Source organism: Microcaecilia unicolor, chromosome 3, assembly GCF_901765095.1.
Source record: "Microcaecilia unicolor chromosome 3, aMicUni1.1, whole genome shotgun sequence".
NCBI lineage: Eukaryota > Metazoa > Chordata > Amphibia > Gymnophiona > Siphonopidae > Microcaecilia > Microcaecilia unicolor.
In genome coordinates, this window is record NC_044033.1 from 67589745 (window position 1) to 67608831 (window position 19087).

The 19087-nt window shown below is 38.4% G+C and overlaps 1 protein-coding gene across 1 annotated transcript in view; it reads right to left on the minus strand.

Moving 5' to 3' along the window:
* SPATA17 (spermatogenesis associated 17) overlaps positions 1–19087 on the minus strand; it is a 489596-nt gene that overhangs the window by 387126 nt on the left and 83383 nt on the right. Inside the window, exon 4 of the mRNA XM_030194667.1 lies at positions 9929–9979. Coding sequence (XP_030050527.1) covers positions 9929–9979 — 51 coding nt within the window. The remainder of the gene's footprint in view (positions 1–9928; positions 9980–19087) is intronic.

Consider the following 19087-nt stretch of genomic DNA (forward strand, 5'->3'; position numbering starts at 1 on the left):
GGGAAAAATGGTCTGACTCTTTTTAGTTTCCACATTGAATGGAACATCTTTTTAGTTATGTTTTTTGCATGATTCTCAAGTGTTAGGTGTGCTGACTCCAAGTATTTTTTGGGTGTCTGAGACTGGTAGACTTAGATTAGGTGTGTTGATGGTGGTAAATTCCTTCTTGTTGTATTGAAGGTAGCAATTAGAGAACAATCAAGGACAATTCACAGACATAACCACACCACAGTTTAAAAGTGAACAAAAATCATCCCTCTTAACCTTCTATTGCCCCAGACTCAAATAGAATCTTAGATTGTGAGCCAACTAGGGACAGAGAAAGTACCTGAATGTCATATGTAAACTGCTTTGGTTGTATCACAGAAAGGTGGTTGTCATGAAACGCCTAGCCACTTGCCTGGGGTTACCCCACGGTCCCTTAAAAGGTCTATCTTCAGCACAGCTCAGTGGTCCCACAGTTCCCAGAAAGCACTCACAGACCCAACACACAAACCACCAGGATTCTTTATCAGTCCATACAGGCAGAACAAACAATTGTGTTTATTCTCAGAACTTGGAACAGTGGACAAAAAAATGTGCAATTGGCAAACAGTAACAGGAAACTGAAATATGGATCAATTATAACAGTAACTAAACATCTATATACTGTCTAAACAGTACCTGGAAAGATCAAGACATATAATTCACTGAGCCTCAGCAAAGTGATCTGTCTCTCTTTCTTCCAGGCCAAGAATGAAGCAACAGTCAGCACTATTGAGTAATTTCTAACTCCAGGCCAATCAGAGTCCAGTCAACAAGTTTTAAAGGTATACTGCTGCTTGCTTCCTGCTTGTGTTAAAGAAGAACACTCAAGGGGTCTTTTACTAAAGCTTAGCTCGAGTTATCTGCTGCAGGGCTCAAAAGAATAAAACGGGCCTTGCTGCAAATAACTCAAGCTAAGTTTTAGTAAAAGAACTTCTCAGTTCCCTATAACAGCGTATGCCTTCAATCCCAAGCCAGAGAACTTGTTGCCTCATTGTTTTAGAAGGCCTCTGTATTTCCCTCTTTTAGGGTTTCTCCATGCTCTTCCATATTGCCAAGTTCCAGGAAGGAGATTTTTTAGACAGTAATCCCTTTGAACTGATATCCCAGAGTTGTGTGTTATTTGTAGTCCCTGCTTTTACCCATTTAATTCTGTACTGCAAGTCCCACAGTGTATCAGGATAAGGTTGCCAAAAATCTTGGACTTCCCTCATATTTCCCTTCTGGAAATGGATAGCTTGCCAGCTCTGTTCTCATCACCCTCTGTACTTCACCTCGCCCTCTGTATTTCACACCCTTACCTGTTTTCATGACACAAGTCCATGTGCCCTTAAGCTCTACCAATACTCCTGAGAAGCCAGAAGTGAAGTGTGAAGTGACAAGGCACAGCCTACTTCGGACCCTCCTAAATCTTATCTATTGTAAGGGCTGCATAACATTATATCAGCTGAGAAAATACCAGTGAGTTTATGCTCTACGCCTACGCCTCTTGCTTCTCTTCTAAAAATTGGGGACAAAGCCAGTGCATAAGTACATAAGTATTGCCATACTGGGAGATCAAAGGTCCATCAAGCCCAGCATCCTGTTTCCAACAGTGGCCAATCCAGGTCACAAATACCTGGCAAGATCCTGAAAGATTTCAATACATTTTATGTTGCTTATCCCAGAAATAGCAGTGGATTTTTCCCAAGTCAATTTAATAATGGTCTATGGACTTTTCCTTTAGGAAGCTGTGCAGACCTTTTTTAAACCCCCTAAGCTAACCATCTTTATCACATTCTCTGGCAACGAATTCCACAGTTTAATTACACGTTGAGTGAAGACATATTTTCTTCAATTCGTATTACATTTACTGCTTTGTAGCTTCATCGCATGCCCCCTAGTCCTAGTATTTTTGGAAAGAGTAAACAAACGAGTCACATCTGCTCGTTCCACTCCACTCATTATTTTATAGACCTCTATCATATCTCCCCTGAGCCGTCTTTTCTCCAAGCTGAAGAGCCATAGATTCTTCAGCCTCTCCTCATAGGGAAGTTGTCCCGTCCCCTTTATCACTTCCGTCGCCCTTCTCTGTACATTTCCTAATTCCACTATATCTTTTTTGAGATGCGGCGACCAGAATTGAACACAATAATCGAGGTGCGGTCACACCATGGACTGATACAAAGGCATTATAAATGTCCTCACTTTTGTTTTCCATTCCTTTCCTAATAATACCTAACATTCTATTGCTTTCTTAGCCGCCACAGCACACTGAGCAGAGGGTTTCGTATCATCAACGACGCCACTGAGATCCCTTTCTTGGTCGGTGACTCATAACGTGGAACTTTGCATTATATAGTTATAGTTCGGGTTCCTCTTTCCCACATGCGTCACTTTGCACTTGTTCACATTAAATGTCATCTGCCATTTAGACACCCAGTCTCCAAGTCTCATAAGGTCCTCTAGTAATTTTTCATAATGCTCTTGTGATTTAACAACTTTGAATAACTTTGTGTCGTCAGCAAATTTAATTACCTCACTAGTTGCTCCCATCTCTAGATCATTTATAAATATGTTAAAAAGCAGCTTTCCCAGCTGGGGAACCCCATTATCTACCCTTCTCCATTGAGAATACTGACCATTTATGCAGCTTGTAGCGCTACAGAAATGATAATAGTAGTAGTAGTAGTACTCTCTGTTTTCTATCCTTTAAACCAGTTTTAAATCCACAATAGGACACTACCTCCAATCCCATGACTCTCCAATTTCTTCTGGAGTCTTTCATGAGGTACTTTGTCCAAACGCCTTTTGAAAATCCAGATACACAATATCAAACCGGCTCACCTTTATCCACATGTTTGTTCACCCCTTCAAAGAAATTTAATAGATTGGTGAGGCAAGATTTCCCATCACTAAATCCATGTTGGCTTTGTCTCATTAATCCATGCTTTTGAATATGCTCTGTAATTTTGTTCTTTTTAATAGTCTCTACCATTTTGTCCAGCACCGATATCAGGCTCACCAGTCTATAATTTCCCAGATCCCCTCTGGAACCTTTTTTAAATATCAGCGTTACATGAGCTACCCCTCCAATCTTCTGGTACCACACTCGATTTTAAAGAGAAATTACATATTACTAAGAATAGGTCCGCCAGTTCATTTTTCAGTTCTATCAGTACTCTGGGATGAATACCATCCGGTCCAGGAGATTTGCTGCTCTTCAATTTGTCAAATTGCCCCATTATATCCTGTAGATTTATAGAGATTTCATTCAGTTTCTCCGACTCATCATCTTTGAATACCATTTCTGGAACCGGTATCTCTTCCAAATCTTCCTCAGAGAATAACGGAGCAAAGAATTCATTTAATCTCTCCACTATGGCTTTGCCTTCCCTAATTGTCCCTTTTACCCCTTGGTCATCTAGTGGTCCAACCAATTCTTTTGCCGGCATTTTGCTATTAATATACCTAAAAACTTTTTACTATGTGTTTTTGCCTCCAAAACAATCTTTTTTTCAAAGTTCCTCTTTGCCTTCCTTATCAGCACTTTGCATTTGACCTGACATTCCTTATGCTTCTTATTATTATTTTCAGTCGGTTCCTTCTTCCATTTACTGAAGGATTTTCTTTTAGCTCTAATAGCTTCCTTCACCTCACTTTTTAGCCATGCCGGCTGTCGTGTGGTCTTTCTCCCTCCTTTTTTAATACCAGAAATATATTTGGCCTGGGCTTCCAGGATATTATTTTTAAACAGCATCCATGCCTGATGTAAATTTTTGACCCTCACAGCTGCCCCACTAATTTTATTTTCACCGTTTTTCTAATTTTATCATAGTCTCCTTTTGAAAGTTAAACGCTAACGTATTGGATTTCCTGTTTATACTTACTCCAAAGCTAATATCAAATCTGATCATATTATGATCACTGTTATCAAGCAGCCCCATCACCTTTACATCCTGCACCAGATCATGCACTTCACTAAGGACTAGGTCTAGAACTTTTCCTTCTCTCGTCAGCTTCTGTACCTGCTGCTCCATAAAGCAGTCTTTGATGTCGTCAAGGAATTTTACCTCCCTAGCATGCCCTGATGTTACATTTACCCAGTCAATATTGGGGTAATTGAAATCACGTATATTTATGAAAAATACGTGGAGAAAAGAAGACTTCAGAAACCACAGGAAAAATTCTCTTTAAAGCAATAACTTTCAAAGTTAAGAGAATTCCTTTCATCAATCACTAGTCTTCACAAAAAAAACTCCACTCTTCTTATTCATAAAATACTTGTGCATACACCTTTGACAATACAAAAAGGTAGAGGCTATTTATCACGCCACAATTCCGGTGAATTAATTCAAAATATTACTTAGCTTGCATCTTCTGAATATCAATTCTTTTCCATGATGTCCAGTAATCAAACGCCCAACAGGAGAACCCTGTTTCGCCACAACCGGGCTATTTCAAGGGCTGGTATTTTAAATCTTCAAGCTTCAAACTTTCACCCCTGTATTGCCTCTTATTGGCATCTTTAAACTTCGAATGGCTTCTTCCCCATATATACAATGCACACACCAACGTCATTTCCCCTCACGTCATTTCCTCCATGACGTCAATATTATTCCGGGATACCTCGCGCTTTGCACCAGGAAAAATTCTTCACAAAAAAGCTTTCCACTCTATTGATATGTTCAAACCCTTAGGAATCACGGTTTGCAATGCATAAATCCATCGTTGTTCTTTTTGTCTTAATAATTTCCTCACATCTCCTCTACGCTCAGTTGTATAAATTTGTTCCAAAACAATGCATCGTAATTCTGCAAATTCATGATGTTTCAATAAACAATGAGACACCAAAGGTTCATATGTTTTTTTTAGCTTGTATACAATGACGATGCTCAATTAATCTTGTCTTCAACATGCGTGACGTTTGTCCCACATAATACAGATCACAAGGACATTTCAAAAGATAGATCACGTTCTTAGATTGACAGTCAGTGATAGCTTTTAATCTAAATCTTCTACTTGTGTGGACATCCTCGAATACATCCGAGGTTCATCATATTTGAGCATACTGTACAATGGCCACAAACGCCATGATGTCCCATAATCATGTCGCTAGTACTACGTCTATTCCACGTGTCAGCTCTACACAATACATCATTTAAATTACTCTGTCTTTGATAAGCAAACATGATTTTAAGATCACGGAAACAAGGATAAATCTTCAGCATGGCCATATGTTTTTTGATAATTTTCACCATTTTATTTGAATGTGCATTATATTTCATTACAAATGTGACCATTTCATCTCGCTCCTCTTTATCCTTCAAAGGGTTTAATAGCCATTCTCTATGATTGAAAGAAGCACGTTTCCTCACTTTTTTTTACTAATTTTTCAGGATATCCTCTTTCTTCTAACTTCTGTTGAAGGTAAGATGTCTGATGGAAGTACATGTCAGTGGAGGAACAAATTCTACGATACCGCAAAAATTGGGCAAAAGGAATATTCGTTTTGCAGTGACTAGGGTGCATGCTTTGAAAATGCAACGTAGTGTTGCGATCAGTAGCTTTCACATATACCGATGTTTCCCATTTATTTCTAATCTTAGTTAATTGTACATCTAAAAACGAGATGTCTACATAACTACTGCAATATTCAAATTTAATATAGGCATGACATCCATTTAAATATGTCACAAAAGCTTGTAATTGCATAGGTGTACCTTCCCATAACATAAAAATATTGTCTATATACCTCCACCAACTTTTGATCAAACTCTTCCATGTGATTCATAACCCATTGACATTCATAGGATTCCATGAATAAATTCGCGATCGTAGGGGAACATGCTGCTCCCATCGAAACTCCCGTTTTTTGTATGTAATATTTTTTATTGAACGTAAAATAATTTTCTGTCAACGTGATCTTAATCAAGTGCAATACAAAATCAGTGGGAACCAGATGAGGACGTGCCCTACTCTCCAAAATCCGTTCCAGCATCTGGATAGCCTCATTTTGAGGGATTGAAGTGTACAGCGCCACCACATCTAAAGTCACTAGCATCGTGGTATTACTTATTTCTGCTTTTTTCATTTCGAATAAACGCAAAAAATGAGAACCATCTTGTATATAAGATTTAATGTTCTGTAAAAATGGTTGCAGTATCTTATCTATGTATTGAGCAGGACGTTCGAGCAACGAACCTCTCGCCGCCACAATAGGGCGGCCTGGGGTATTCCTTGCATTTTTGTGAATTTTAGGGAGAGTGTAAAATACAGGGATTTTAAAACCTTGAAAATCTAAGAAAGAATATTCTTTTTTAGTCAAAAACCCTTCACTCCTTCCTTCTTTTATAAGATCTTGTAAATGTTGTTGTATCTGGTCCGACGGGTCTACGTCCATTTCCAAATATGTATTCAGAACACAACAGATTACATGGGGGAGATATATCGCCAATTAACAAATGAGGATACATATTTGGAAATGGACGTAGACCCGTCGGACCAGATTCAACAACATTTACAAGATCTTATAAAAGAAGGAAGGAGTGAAGGGTTTTTGACTAAAAAAGAATATTCTTTCTTAGATTTTCAAGGTTTTAAAATCCCTGTATTTTACACTCTCCCTAAAATTCACAAAAATGCAAGGAATCCCCCAGGCCGCCCTATTGTGGCAGCGAGAGGTTCGTTGCTCGAACGTCCTGCTCAATACATAGATAAGATACTGTAACCATTTTTACAGAACATTAAATCTTATATACAAGATGGTTCTCATTTTTTGCATTTATTCGAAATGAAAAAAGCAGAAATAAGTAATACCACGATGCTAGTGACTTTAGATGTGGTGGCGCTGTACACTTCAATCCCTCAAAATGAGGCTATCCAGATGCTGGAACGGATTTTGGAGAGTAGGGCACGTCCTCATCTGGTTCCCACTGATTTTGTATTGCACTTGATTAAGATCACGTTGACAGAAAATTATTTTACGTTCAATAAAAAATATTACATACAAAAAACGGGAGTTTCGATGGGAGCAGCATGTTCCCCTACGATCGCGAATTTATTCATGGAATCCTATGAATGTCAATGGGTTTATGAATCAACATGGAAGAGTTTGATCAAAAGTTGGTGGAGGTATATAGACAATATTTTTATGTTATGGGAAGGTACACCTATGCAATTACAAGCTTTTGTGACATATTTAAATGGATGTCATGCCTATATTAAATTTGAATATTGCAGTAGTTATGTAGACATCTCGTTTTTAGATGTACAATTAACTAAGGTTAGAAATAAATGGGAAACATCAGGTATATGTGAAAGCTACTGATCGCAACACTACGTTGCATTTTCAAAGCATGCACCCTAGTCACTGCAAAACGAATATTCCTTTTGCCCAATTTTTGCGGTATCGTAGAATTTGTTCCTCCACTGACATGTACTTCCATCAGACATCTTACCTTCAACAGAAGTTAGAAGAAAGAGGATATCCTGAAAAATTAGTAAAAAAAGCGAGGAAACGTGCTTCTTTCAATCATAGAGAATGGCTATTAAACCCTTTGAAGGATAAAGAGGAGCGAGATGAAATGGTCACATTTGTAATGAAATATAATGCACATTCAAATAAAATGGTGAAAATTATCAAAAAACATATGGCCATGCTGAAGATTTATCCTTGTTTCCGTGATCTTAAAATCATGTTTGCTTATCAAAGACAGAGTAATTTAAATGATGTATTGTGTAGAGCTGACACGTGGAATAGACGTAGTACTAGCGACATGATTATGGGACATCATGGCGTTTGTGGCCATTGTACAGTATGCTCAAATATGATGAACTCGGATGTATTCGAGGATGTCCACACAAGTAGAAGATTTAGATTAAAAGCTATCACTGACTGTCAATCTAAGAACGTGATCTATCTTTTGAAATGTCCTTGTGATCTGTATTATGTGGGACAAACGTCACGCATGTTGAAGACAAGATTAATTGAGCATCGTCATTGTATACAAGCTAAAAAAACATATGAACCTTTGGTGTCTCATTGTTTATTGAAACATCATGAATTTGCAGAATTACGATGCATTGTTTTGGAACAAATTTATACAACTGAGCGTAGAGGAGATGTGAGGAAATTATTAAGACAAAAAGAACAACGATGGATTTATGCATTGCAAACCGTGATTCCTAAGGGTTTGAACATATCAATAGAGTGGAAAGCTTTTTTGTGAAGAATTTTTCCTGGTGCAAAGCGCGAGGTATCTCGGAATAATATTGACGTCATGGAGGAAATGACGTGAGGGGAAATGACGTTGGTGTGTGCATTGTATATATGGGGAAGAAGCCATTCGAAGTTTAAAGACGCCAATAAGAGGCAATACAGGGGTGAAAGTTTGAAGCTTGATGATTTAAAATACCAGCCCTTGAAATAGCCCAGTTGTGGCGAAACAGGGTTCTCCTGTTGGGCGTTTGATTACTGGACATCATGGAAAAGAATTGATATTCAGAAGATGCAAGCTAAGTAATATTTTGAATTAATTCACCGGAATTGTGGCGTGATAAATAGCCTCTACCTTTTTGTATTGTCAAAGGTGTATGCACAAGTATTTTATGAATAAGAAGAGTGGAGTTTTTTTTGTGAAGACTAGTGATAGATGAAAGGAGTTCTCTTAACTTTGAAAGTTATTGCTTTAAAGAGAATTTTTCCTGTGGTTTCTGAAGTCTTTTTTTCTCCACGTATTTTTCATAAATATACGTGAATCCACACCTGCAATACAGGGTTCTAAATAGTAGAAAGGTTTAATTGATTTTGGATATATATTCTACTAATCCTTAACATACATTAGGGTAATTGAAATCACCCATTATTATCATGTTGCCCAGTTTGTTAGCCTCCTTAATTTCCAATAACATTTCTGTTCATCCTGGCCAGGCGGATGGTAGTACACTCCTATCACTATCCATTTCCACTTTAAGCATGAAATTTCAATCTATAGGGATTCCAAGATGTGTTTTGTTTCCTGCAGAATTTTCAATCTATTTGATTCAAGGCCCTCCTTAATATACAATGCTACCCCTCCAACAATTTGAACCACCCTATCACTATGATATAATTTGTACCCCGGTATGACAGTGTCCCACTGGTTCCTTCCACCAGGTCTCAGAGATGCCTATTATATCTAATTTTTCATTTAGTGCAATATATTCTCCCATTTTATTTCTTAGGCTTCTGGCATTCACATATAGACATTTCGAACTACATTTGTTGTTCCTCTTTACATCAATACTTGACAGTATTAATTTGCAATCTTTTGTCTGATTTTTATTTTTATTTAAGGACACCTGATCTACTATGGTCTTTTTTGCAACTTCACTATCAGGATACCCTATCTTCCCTGTTTTGCTGATATCTTTAAAGGATACCTTATTCTGAACCATGCGCTTTTGAGCGACTGTCGGCCTTCCCCCAGTCTCCAGTTTAAAAGCTGTGTTGTATCTCCTTTTTAAATGCCGATGGTACCTGAGCCACTGGCAATGTCTACAGGAACAATGAGGGTCAAGAGGCTTTGCAACATTTTCTCAGACCATATACAATTGATTTTTTTTTTTTTAAATTCTGTTTAGCTTACATGTGATCATTTTAAGAAGAAAACATGCTCTATAAGTTTTCCCTCCCTATGCTCTTCTTAGAATCATATTCTCTACAAATTTTGATCCAACCAGATAGTAGGATTAAAGCACAACTTCAATTATGTATTCTTAACAAGAAGAGTAAAACTTTCAATTTTTAACCAAAATACAGTTTTTGTGGTCTGCCATCAGAATATTAATCACATTTATATTACACTGCCTTGCTCATTTTATTAACAGCAAATTCAGATCACAATTGACTTTTCATTTGTTTAACAAGTGAAGAAATATTTACCCTGACAGCCATTTCATTGAAGAAATTCATCTTTGCATTAAAATATGCTGCCTGTAAAAAAAAAAAAAAAGCATATATTTCAGTTTCCCAAAGACATGCCTCCTATTTTTACATATAAAAGATAAGAATCCTTATACATAATAAATAATAAGAGTTGTATGCATAGAGAGAAAAAAAAAATCAAACTTTGTATTGAAGAAGCAGGCCTGCTAATACATAATGCAGGCTTAACCAGAAAAATCTATGGTAGTCAAACTAGGAGCTAATGGAGATATATGATCATAAAATGCTCTCCGCTGAGTTTGATAATCAATGGTGCTCTACTGAGAATAGAATAACAAAGCAGAAATATTCACAAGTGCTGGTGACACACAGTATTATATGATTTATTCACTGGGGTTCTTTTAGCCAAAACTCACAGAAACATAAAAGGAATTCATATTTCAAGACGTCTGGTTTAATGAAAAATTCAAAGCTGTGCTTTCTTCAGTTGAAATCCTTCAAGGATACGATGCGGTGATGGAGCAAAGTTGTTCCTTCCAACCATCTGTACAAAATGTTATGTACTTAGCTGCCTCTTGAGTAATCCTTGGGAATTTTGTTTCATTTAATATTCATTTTTAACATCATAAAATCATAAATAATTAGTGTTATTTGAATTGCCTAGTCTGATCCAAAGCAAATTGTCTGTGGAGAGCAGCAGGACTGGATTATTTATCAACAGTCTGGGCAATTAAGAAACAGTTGGCTGCAATATGTTATTTACAAATGAACACAATGATGCTACTTCATTTTAAATTCTCTCTTTTTTTCATTATATGAAGCAAGGCATAATTCCTGCATCTTAATTAATGTACATTTTAAATATCGACTTGAATAAAAGTAATAATATTCAAACAGCAGAAGTGTAATAAGATTCTCATCCTTACTAAGGAACAAACATGATTTTTTTTTTCAAGGAAAACTATTCAAACAGGTGTACTGCCAGCACAACTCTCTTCCTAAGGAACATCTGTAAATCTGCATTAATCTGAATAAAATATTAATCAGAAATGCCAATGATATGCAGAGACATGTTACATTCTGTAAATTCACTTGATTCTGGTTTGCCTAATAGTCTGTAAATTTAGAGACAATACAAGTGTAGTCTATTCATCTTATTAGAAAACTGTAATCAGACAGGTTTGGCGGTGACCTTGGAATTCCTGTAGTTTAAGTTGAACAGGGTGATGCTGTTCATGATTAGTAGGCAGAAGACATACTTAACACACTTTTTCATGCTGTTGTTCTTATTGAGGTTTTTAGACTGCCTTATCTAACTAACCTTTGCCAGTCTAATGAAAAGTGACATCAACATCAGCTTTACAAGATGACATAAAGGCCTTCCTACTGGTGAGTCACAATTTTTTTTAGAGCACAGGATAATGGAAACCAAACAGGGAGTCCCAAAATTAAAAGATATCCAGTATGTCAAATTTAAATGTCATTTAGCTTCATGTCATTAGGGACAAGCCATGCTAATTATGTTTCTTAACGTCTGTTCTTTTTGATTTTCAGATATTTGTACTGTTTTACGTGGGGTAGTTAGGGCTAAAAAAAACCCCTTCATATAAAGGTATGGAAGAGATTAAAAGAACCAATTCTGTCTGCTTATGACAAACTGTGCTCACCCTGTGTCCTTACAACTGGGACACCTGGGGCTTCATCTGTGTATCACAGGCAGACTTTAAAATGTCTGTTGGTTAGAGCTTCTGTGCTAGTTTTCCCAACACAACTGTTTGACCTTTAATTTCACAAGTACTGCAAAGAAAATATTGTTATGTTGTTTTTCTAATAATGTGCACTGAAATGTAAAACAGGCAGCACGGTCCATAACTTAAAAGGCAAGCTAGTTTCTTAGCCTGACCAGGAGATGGTCTTTGTTGAAGCAGGACAGGATAAAGGAAAAGCAGTGGAATAGTAATGGTAGGAGCGCCAGTAGTGATGCACATATGGGTGCCAGATCTGATGAGCCTTTGTTATTTTCCGCATCAGTGCAACTTTCATTTCACAATTTTGAATATGATCATTAAAATGATTTATCATCGAGTAATCATGGGTATTTTGCGCATATGCTTTGGCTTGTTTACTGGCAACCAATACCTTCCAAGTCATTATCAGTTGACAGTTTTTAAAGTGACCTAAAATGCCATCTTTTACTTTTAAAAATGTAGATCAAATATACTGGTACTATTATAATTAATGCATTATATTCAGCATAATTAGTACAACATTTTAAAGTGATTTTAACAAAGCTGTGTCCATTATTTTAAAGTTAGACTCACAAACTAGCAAAAAAAATGACATTTTAACTTAAAATACAAATGACAGTGACAAAATCTTCATGGGACACTTTTCATATCCATGAACAGACAATATTTTCCATTATTTTTATAATCTAGGCCAGCAACAAATAATCTCTTCCACCTCTCTAAAGTATCCTCCCCCCCCCCCCCCACCTTTAGCTTAGCATTAAAATTATTTTAAAACATTTATGCTTTGTTTGTGTTAATTGTTAGTACACAAAGAGGCATATTTTCAAAGCACTTAGCCTCCCAAAGTTCCATAGAAACCTATGGAACTTAGCCTCCCAAAGTGCTTTGAAAATATGCCTCAAAGGGCATTTGAGAAAGGATGTCCTAATCCGTATGTCACATATGTATGTCATAAATGGGCATCCATCTATTTTGGAACAAGATCTGCCCACATGCATACTGTTCTAAAATACATGAGAAATGGGCATCCAAGTGCTGGTAACATCCAAGATGAACATCCATTTTACAAAATGAAACATCCAAACTAGGAACGGGATAAAACAAGGGACGTGAATGTCTTTGTGGCAGCAGAGGAATGTCCATATTATAAAATGAATTCTCAAAAAAAATTCCAATGTGCATAAGGCTCTTATTTTCTTTTTTTTTCTGGACCTTTATAACCTCAGCATTTGGAGATTCTGATAACTCGAGTCTCCAGTAGTGTCAACAGCCCTGCCAAAGGATTGAATACTTTGGGATAAGAATGTCCTCACCCTGACGCAGAGCACTGCTCGAAACGCAATCGTGTCATTAACATATTCTGAGGAATACTTTAAATGAAAGCTAAGTATTGATTATTGTAGTGCTTTGCTGAGAGGCATTACACAGAGGGGGGTCAAGCGATTACAGCTGGTATAAAATGTTGCAGTTAAATTATTGCACAATGCTTGCAAATTTGATCATGTGATGCCTTTACTGAGGTGCGAACATCAGCTTCCAGTAGAATCTTGACTTGTCTATAAAATTTTGCTTTTGATTTTTAAGATATTGCACTCAGGTTCCTCTACTTTTTTGTTTTCTTTATTGCTACCCTATGCCCTTTCCAGAACCTTGCATTCTAGTCAACAGCAATTATTAGAGGTGCCCTCAGTTCGAGAGGTACCTTTGAACACATTTTGGAAATTGTTGGTTAATGTTGTTGGGCCCTTACTGAAGATGCTTCCTCTAAATTTAAAGTTATGCTGAAAACACATCTGTTTCAGTCAGCTTTTAGCCTATGACCAGTTGAACTTTGGAGGACTTTCTTGCCCTGGATTGCAGTTTGTAGCTATCTTTTTATCTTTCTAGAGATGAAAAATACCCACTGTGACTTCCCTTACTCCATTCACTGGAGAATTCCTCAATCAGAGCACCTTTCTCTTACCTGGATGCGCCAAGTTCCCTTAACTAGCTTTCCTCCTTGCTGCCCATCAATTCTCCTCAGCCCGGAGCTTACCAATTTTCCTGACTTTCTCGTGCTCTTTTGCTCTCCCCCGAACCTTAAAAAATATATATATACATATATATACCCTTTGAAGTCACTATTCTTTCTGCTCTAATTTGGATGCCTTACTAAACCTCAACATCTCTTCCCAGTTATCCCTTCTTATTTTGTTTACCCCTTTTTGCTAATTAATTTGTTAATGAATTCAATTACATCAAATTTCATTAATTTAAATTTTTAATTCCTAAGGGCCCTGTTTACTAAGCTGCGTTATAGGCGCGTTAGCATTTTTATTATGCGTTAATCATGTATGCGCATTAACTGTGTACGTGTCTACAATATCCCTATAGGTGCCTACACGGTTAGTGAACGTGCTAATTGTAGGCGTGTTAAAAATGCTAACACACCTTAGTAAACAGGACCCTGTCTTTATAAGACTCATATTGCAAAATAATGAAATTATGTTCCTAATAAGTATATATCTCCCCCAGCCACCACCCATTTCTTTTATCCCTTCACCATAACAATAAATATATACTGCAGCAATGCCAATTGTCACACTGTGGTGCGGCTTGAGTGTATTTAATTACTTATAAGTCCAAGGACTCCTTTTTAGGTTTTCTATATAACCTCCTTTAATAACTTGAAATCATAGTAGTTAATAAACACAAAGTCTTATGGTTGCAGGATCCTTCCTTCACTGGTTCAGGGCATTTAACAGCCAAGTTCACCTAGGGTGCCCACTTAAGGCCTTTGTTTTATCAAAGGCGCCCAATAAAGCTCCCTATAACTAGCTGCATATGAATCCTTTATATTTCAGGTTTTCCCACAGAGTTAACACAGTCTTTTAAAGAAAGTTCATTCACCGCCCCCCCCCCCCCACCCCCAAAGTTCATTCACTACTCTTTTATTTCCTGTAAACTCAAGCCTTTTGTACCCTCATCTCAGTTAACGTTCTGAGGCTCAGGGGACCCCCACCTTACATATACCAGCCACTGAACATCTGGTACCCACCCTCCTGGGTCAGGCTTGAGTGGAATGCCATGTCCCCAACACACTTCAAAACAAGCTCAAATGCTTGTAGTCACTCCCAGGATCAGATTCCCGCGTTCATACCTTCAAGGCTTTTTCCCCCGGGAGCCTTCCTCCATCTCTGTATGAAATTAGCAAGCAAGGTTGTTATCAGGCCCTTAGGCTCCTCTCTTTTTACCTTTGCAAGGGTGGAAATGTCCATTGGTTCTGGCTGAGGTGTTGCAACCTCACCTTGAACTCCTGAAACCCCTTCAACAGGCAACCACTCCATCGATTCCTCGCCTTCTCCCCTTCTGTGCAGCTGATATTCCTTAAGATTAACCTGCCTAAAAGGGTCACAGGATTTACCCTCAGGGACTTGGGAATTGTAGTGAGGGCTACCCTCACTAAAGGAGTCATGTGACCTATTCCGGGGAAACTGGGAACTGTAGTCCCTCAAGCTCTCTGGGAAATATCTGGCTTTCGGGTGCCTTTTCCCAAAGACCTCCCCTCTAGGTCTGTCTTGCCCATCACACAATATTATCCACCCATAATTGATCTTATGGGTTTTCTTAAACATCTTTGGTCTGAGAAGTTCACCTGATTTTCTCTCCACTCTCTGGATATTCATGATCCCATGGTTCTTTCACAAACTATGAAAGCCCCTATCTAGAACAAAATTTAGAGCGCGCATATTTCTGGTTTTAAAGATCCTACGCTGGTTTCCAATTGCCTCACAGGTAATAGCTAAAGCTCTATGTCTCTGTTTGTTTATGTTTAAGTTTATTTGGACTTTCTATACCGCTTTACCTAACTCGCAGATCCAGGCGGTTTACAAATTAAAAATCATTCAATAGAAAAGAACTATAATCTCGATATAAAGAAAAAGCATTCACTCAAGACAAGCATATAATACCAAGGGAGAGAGGAAAGGGCAAGGACAACAAAAAAAGGGGGGCTAAATCAAGGGAGGAAATACCACCAATGGTCAGCACAGATATTTAAAAGAGAGACTTTAGAAATGCAATTTAAAACAAGTTTTAAGATCAGTACAAGAAGCATTTTTATAGATCCTCCTCACCTCACCTAGGGCAAAAGTGAACTGGACACCACAGGTAGCTTACAATTTAAATAAAATCATAGAATCTTAAATATCATGTTTCATTGCTAGTTTAATTTGCAAAATCAGCCATTTTATAGCTGCAGCAAAAATGGCCTCAGGATGCAGGAAAATCTCACACAAGGAGGCACTAAGGCCACTTTTTGTCGCAGCTTACTAAAAGGACCCCTATACGGTTTTACATGAGTAAGAAGAGAACAAGTTAAAATAGTTTAATTTGGGGGGCACTAGTGAGCTCCTGTTCCCAAACAATCTTAGAATCATGTATTTCTTCATTTAGAAAACATCATCAGATATAAAAGAATTACCTAAACAAAATATAGACTACATAAGTCACCTGAGAATCAAAAATCGGAACCTGGTTCAATGCTGCAACCTGCTTCAAAATGCCAGAAACATGAACAACACAGCTCAAGTAAAATGGCGACCTGCAAAGAAATGAGATCACCTTGCAATCCATAATGGATGAAATCATCTCTATGAAAGGGATTCTTCAAGACCATCATAGAACTCTAACTGATCTTAAACAGAACCTCATAGAAGTTAAGAATCAGGTATCCCAAACTCAAATCCAATTAAACACATTGGAAACCAAATGCAGCATAAAATCGGGGCATCAATAATATTAACAAGAACCTAGAGGATTTAAGTAATAAGTGCAGAAGAAACAACTTAAGAATACTGGACATCAAAGAAGGTACAGAGGGCTCAGACCCAATTGTTTCCTTCAAAATTCTGCTTCTGAAATTACTGGACATCAATTTTGAAAAACCACTTGAAATGCAATGGGCTCACTGAGTTCCATATTTGTACCCACAGAAACAGCAATTCCTCAGACCTTCCATTATCAAAATATTGATATCCACAAGTCCTTCAAAAACCAGGATCAAAGCACCAATAATATTCGAGGGAATGAAAATTATAATTTTCCAGACCTCAACAAAACTACTGTACAGAAAAGAAAATGATTTTTGCAACTCCATGTGTGAGGAGAAGGAGTATTCTTTTAGGGCTGTACTATCGTCCACCAGGATAGAACAGGGAGATAAAATTCCTAGATGTAATAAATGGCTGCTTTTCGGAAGAGAGAGGGGAGGGCCAGGGAGAGAGAGAAGAGATGCTAGGTATAAGGGAGAAGGGATAGGATACAGCGGGGCTATGCTTGACATGAGTAGGGGGGGAGAGGGACACAGAGATGCAATGCTGATCTCAGGAGGAAGGATAGAGAAACAGAGGGGCAATGCTGATCACAGGGGGAGGGACAGGGAGCCAGAGGACGAAATGCAGGACAGGGCAAGACAGAGACACAGAGGGGAAATGAAGACTATAAGGGCTGGATCTGGACAATGAGAGGGAAGATGCTGAACCTGGAGGAAGGATAGGGACAGGGACAGGGACAAAGAGGGGAGATGCTAGATGGGAGACAAGAAAAAAAAAACCTGAGAAATGCAGAAAAGAGACACAGAGACCAAAGCAAATAGAAAAATAAATGCTCAGACAACAAAGGTAGAAAAAAGTATTTTATTCTGAAATTGTTACCTGGAATATGTCAACTTTTGGAAATGCACATCTTTGATATTTTGCATGTCAGTTTCAAATTTCTCCAGTATTGCTGTATGTTAAGTCTGACTTCATGAGGTTTCCAGCTCAGTTTTTTGCCTTCATATCTCTTGTTGATCTCTGGTCCTTTGTGTCCTATTTGTTCATGTGTTTTTCATGTGTGACCAAGGTGCGGTATTCTGCAAGCATGTAGTATCTGCATAGAGATCTTGTTCCAGTCCTGTTTGTTTGGCTTTTTGTTTTTCACTAGGTAGTGTATTGGTGATTTAGGGTCCAGTATAATCTTTATAGTGCTGCCTTTTCACACATGAGGTTGTAGCTCTTCGTATCCTGGGAGTTAGTGCTATTATGGTATGGTAAGGTTCAAAGTATCTTTTTGCCTAAGTTTTTGTATAGTGTTTTGTAGTGGAAGAACTGTGTGTTGGCCTTAATGAGGTGACATCTAAACTTCAATATAATTTTAGTTTGTAATAACATCAGGCAGAGTTTTAGGGTTTAAATTATGAGACACTGCCCTGTTGAGGGATCTCTAAAAACAGTTACATTGTTTCCATAAGGTGTGTTCGCTGAGGGCAAGTGGGATGTGTAAGAGAAACGAGAGGAAGAATGGCTGCATGCCTCTCTGAGGTGTAGACATCATCTATGAACACTTGTTTTTCGATCTGTTTTAATTCAATTGCCTAAGAGACTTATATATATATATATATATCTATTGAAGTTTACACTGTTTAATTTTTTGCAAGTTTATTCTTTGGCGAATGAAACATATTTCTAAACTCAGGCCCTGTCCCCCAGCCCCATTCATTTTAGCCTCCCTAAACAGCTAAACCACCAACCACCTATGCTCTCAAGAGCTAGCTTTGCAACAGTGATCCTGGCCCTGGTACCAGGACAAATGGACTGCTTTAATTCTCTTTACATTGGTATGCATAAAAACACAATCAGGCTTATTTTTGAAATAGAAAGGCACCCATCTTTCGACACAAATCGGAAGATGGGCGTCCTTCTCCCAGGGTCGCCCAAATCGGCATAATCGAAAGCCGATTTTGGGCGTCCTCAACTGATTTCCGTCGCAGGGACGACCAAAGTTCACAGGGGCGTGTCGGAAGCATAGCGAAGGCAGAATTGGGGCGTGCATAACACATGGGCATCCTCGGCCGATAATGGAAAAAAGAAGGGTGTCCCTGACGAACACTTGGCTGACTTTACTTGGTCCTTTTTATTTTACGACCAAGCCACAAAAATGTGCCCTAAATGACCAGATGACCACCGGAGGGAATCGGGGTTGACCTCCCCCTACTCCCCCAGTGGTCACTAACCCCCTCCCACCCTAAAAAAAAATAATAATATTTTTGCCAGCCTCTATGCCAGCCTCAAATATCATACCCAACTCCATGACAGCAGTATGAAGGTCCCTGGAGCAGTTTTAGTGGGTACTGCAGTGCACTTCAGGCAGGCGGACCCAGGCCCATCCCCCCCTACCTGTTAAACTTGTGGTGGTAAATGTGAGCCCTCCAAAACTCACTGTACCCACATCTAGGTGCCCCCCTTCATCCCTAAGGGCTATGGTAGTGGTGTACAGTTGTGAGGAGTGGGTTTTGGGGGTGGGGCTCAGCACTCAAGGTAAGGGAGCTATGCACCTGGGACCTTTTTCTGAAGTCCACTGCAGTGCCTCCTAGGGTGCCCGGTTG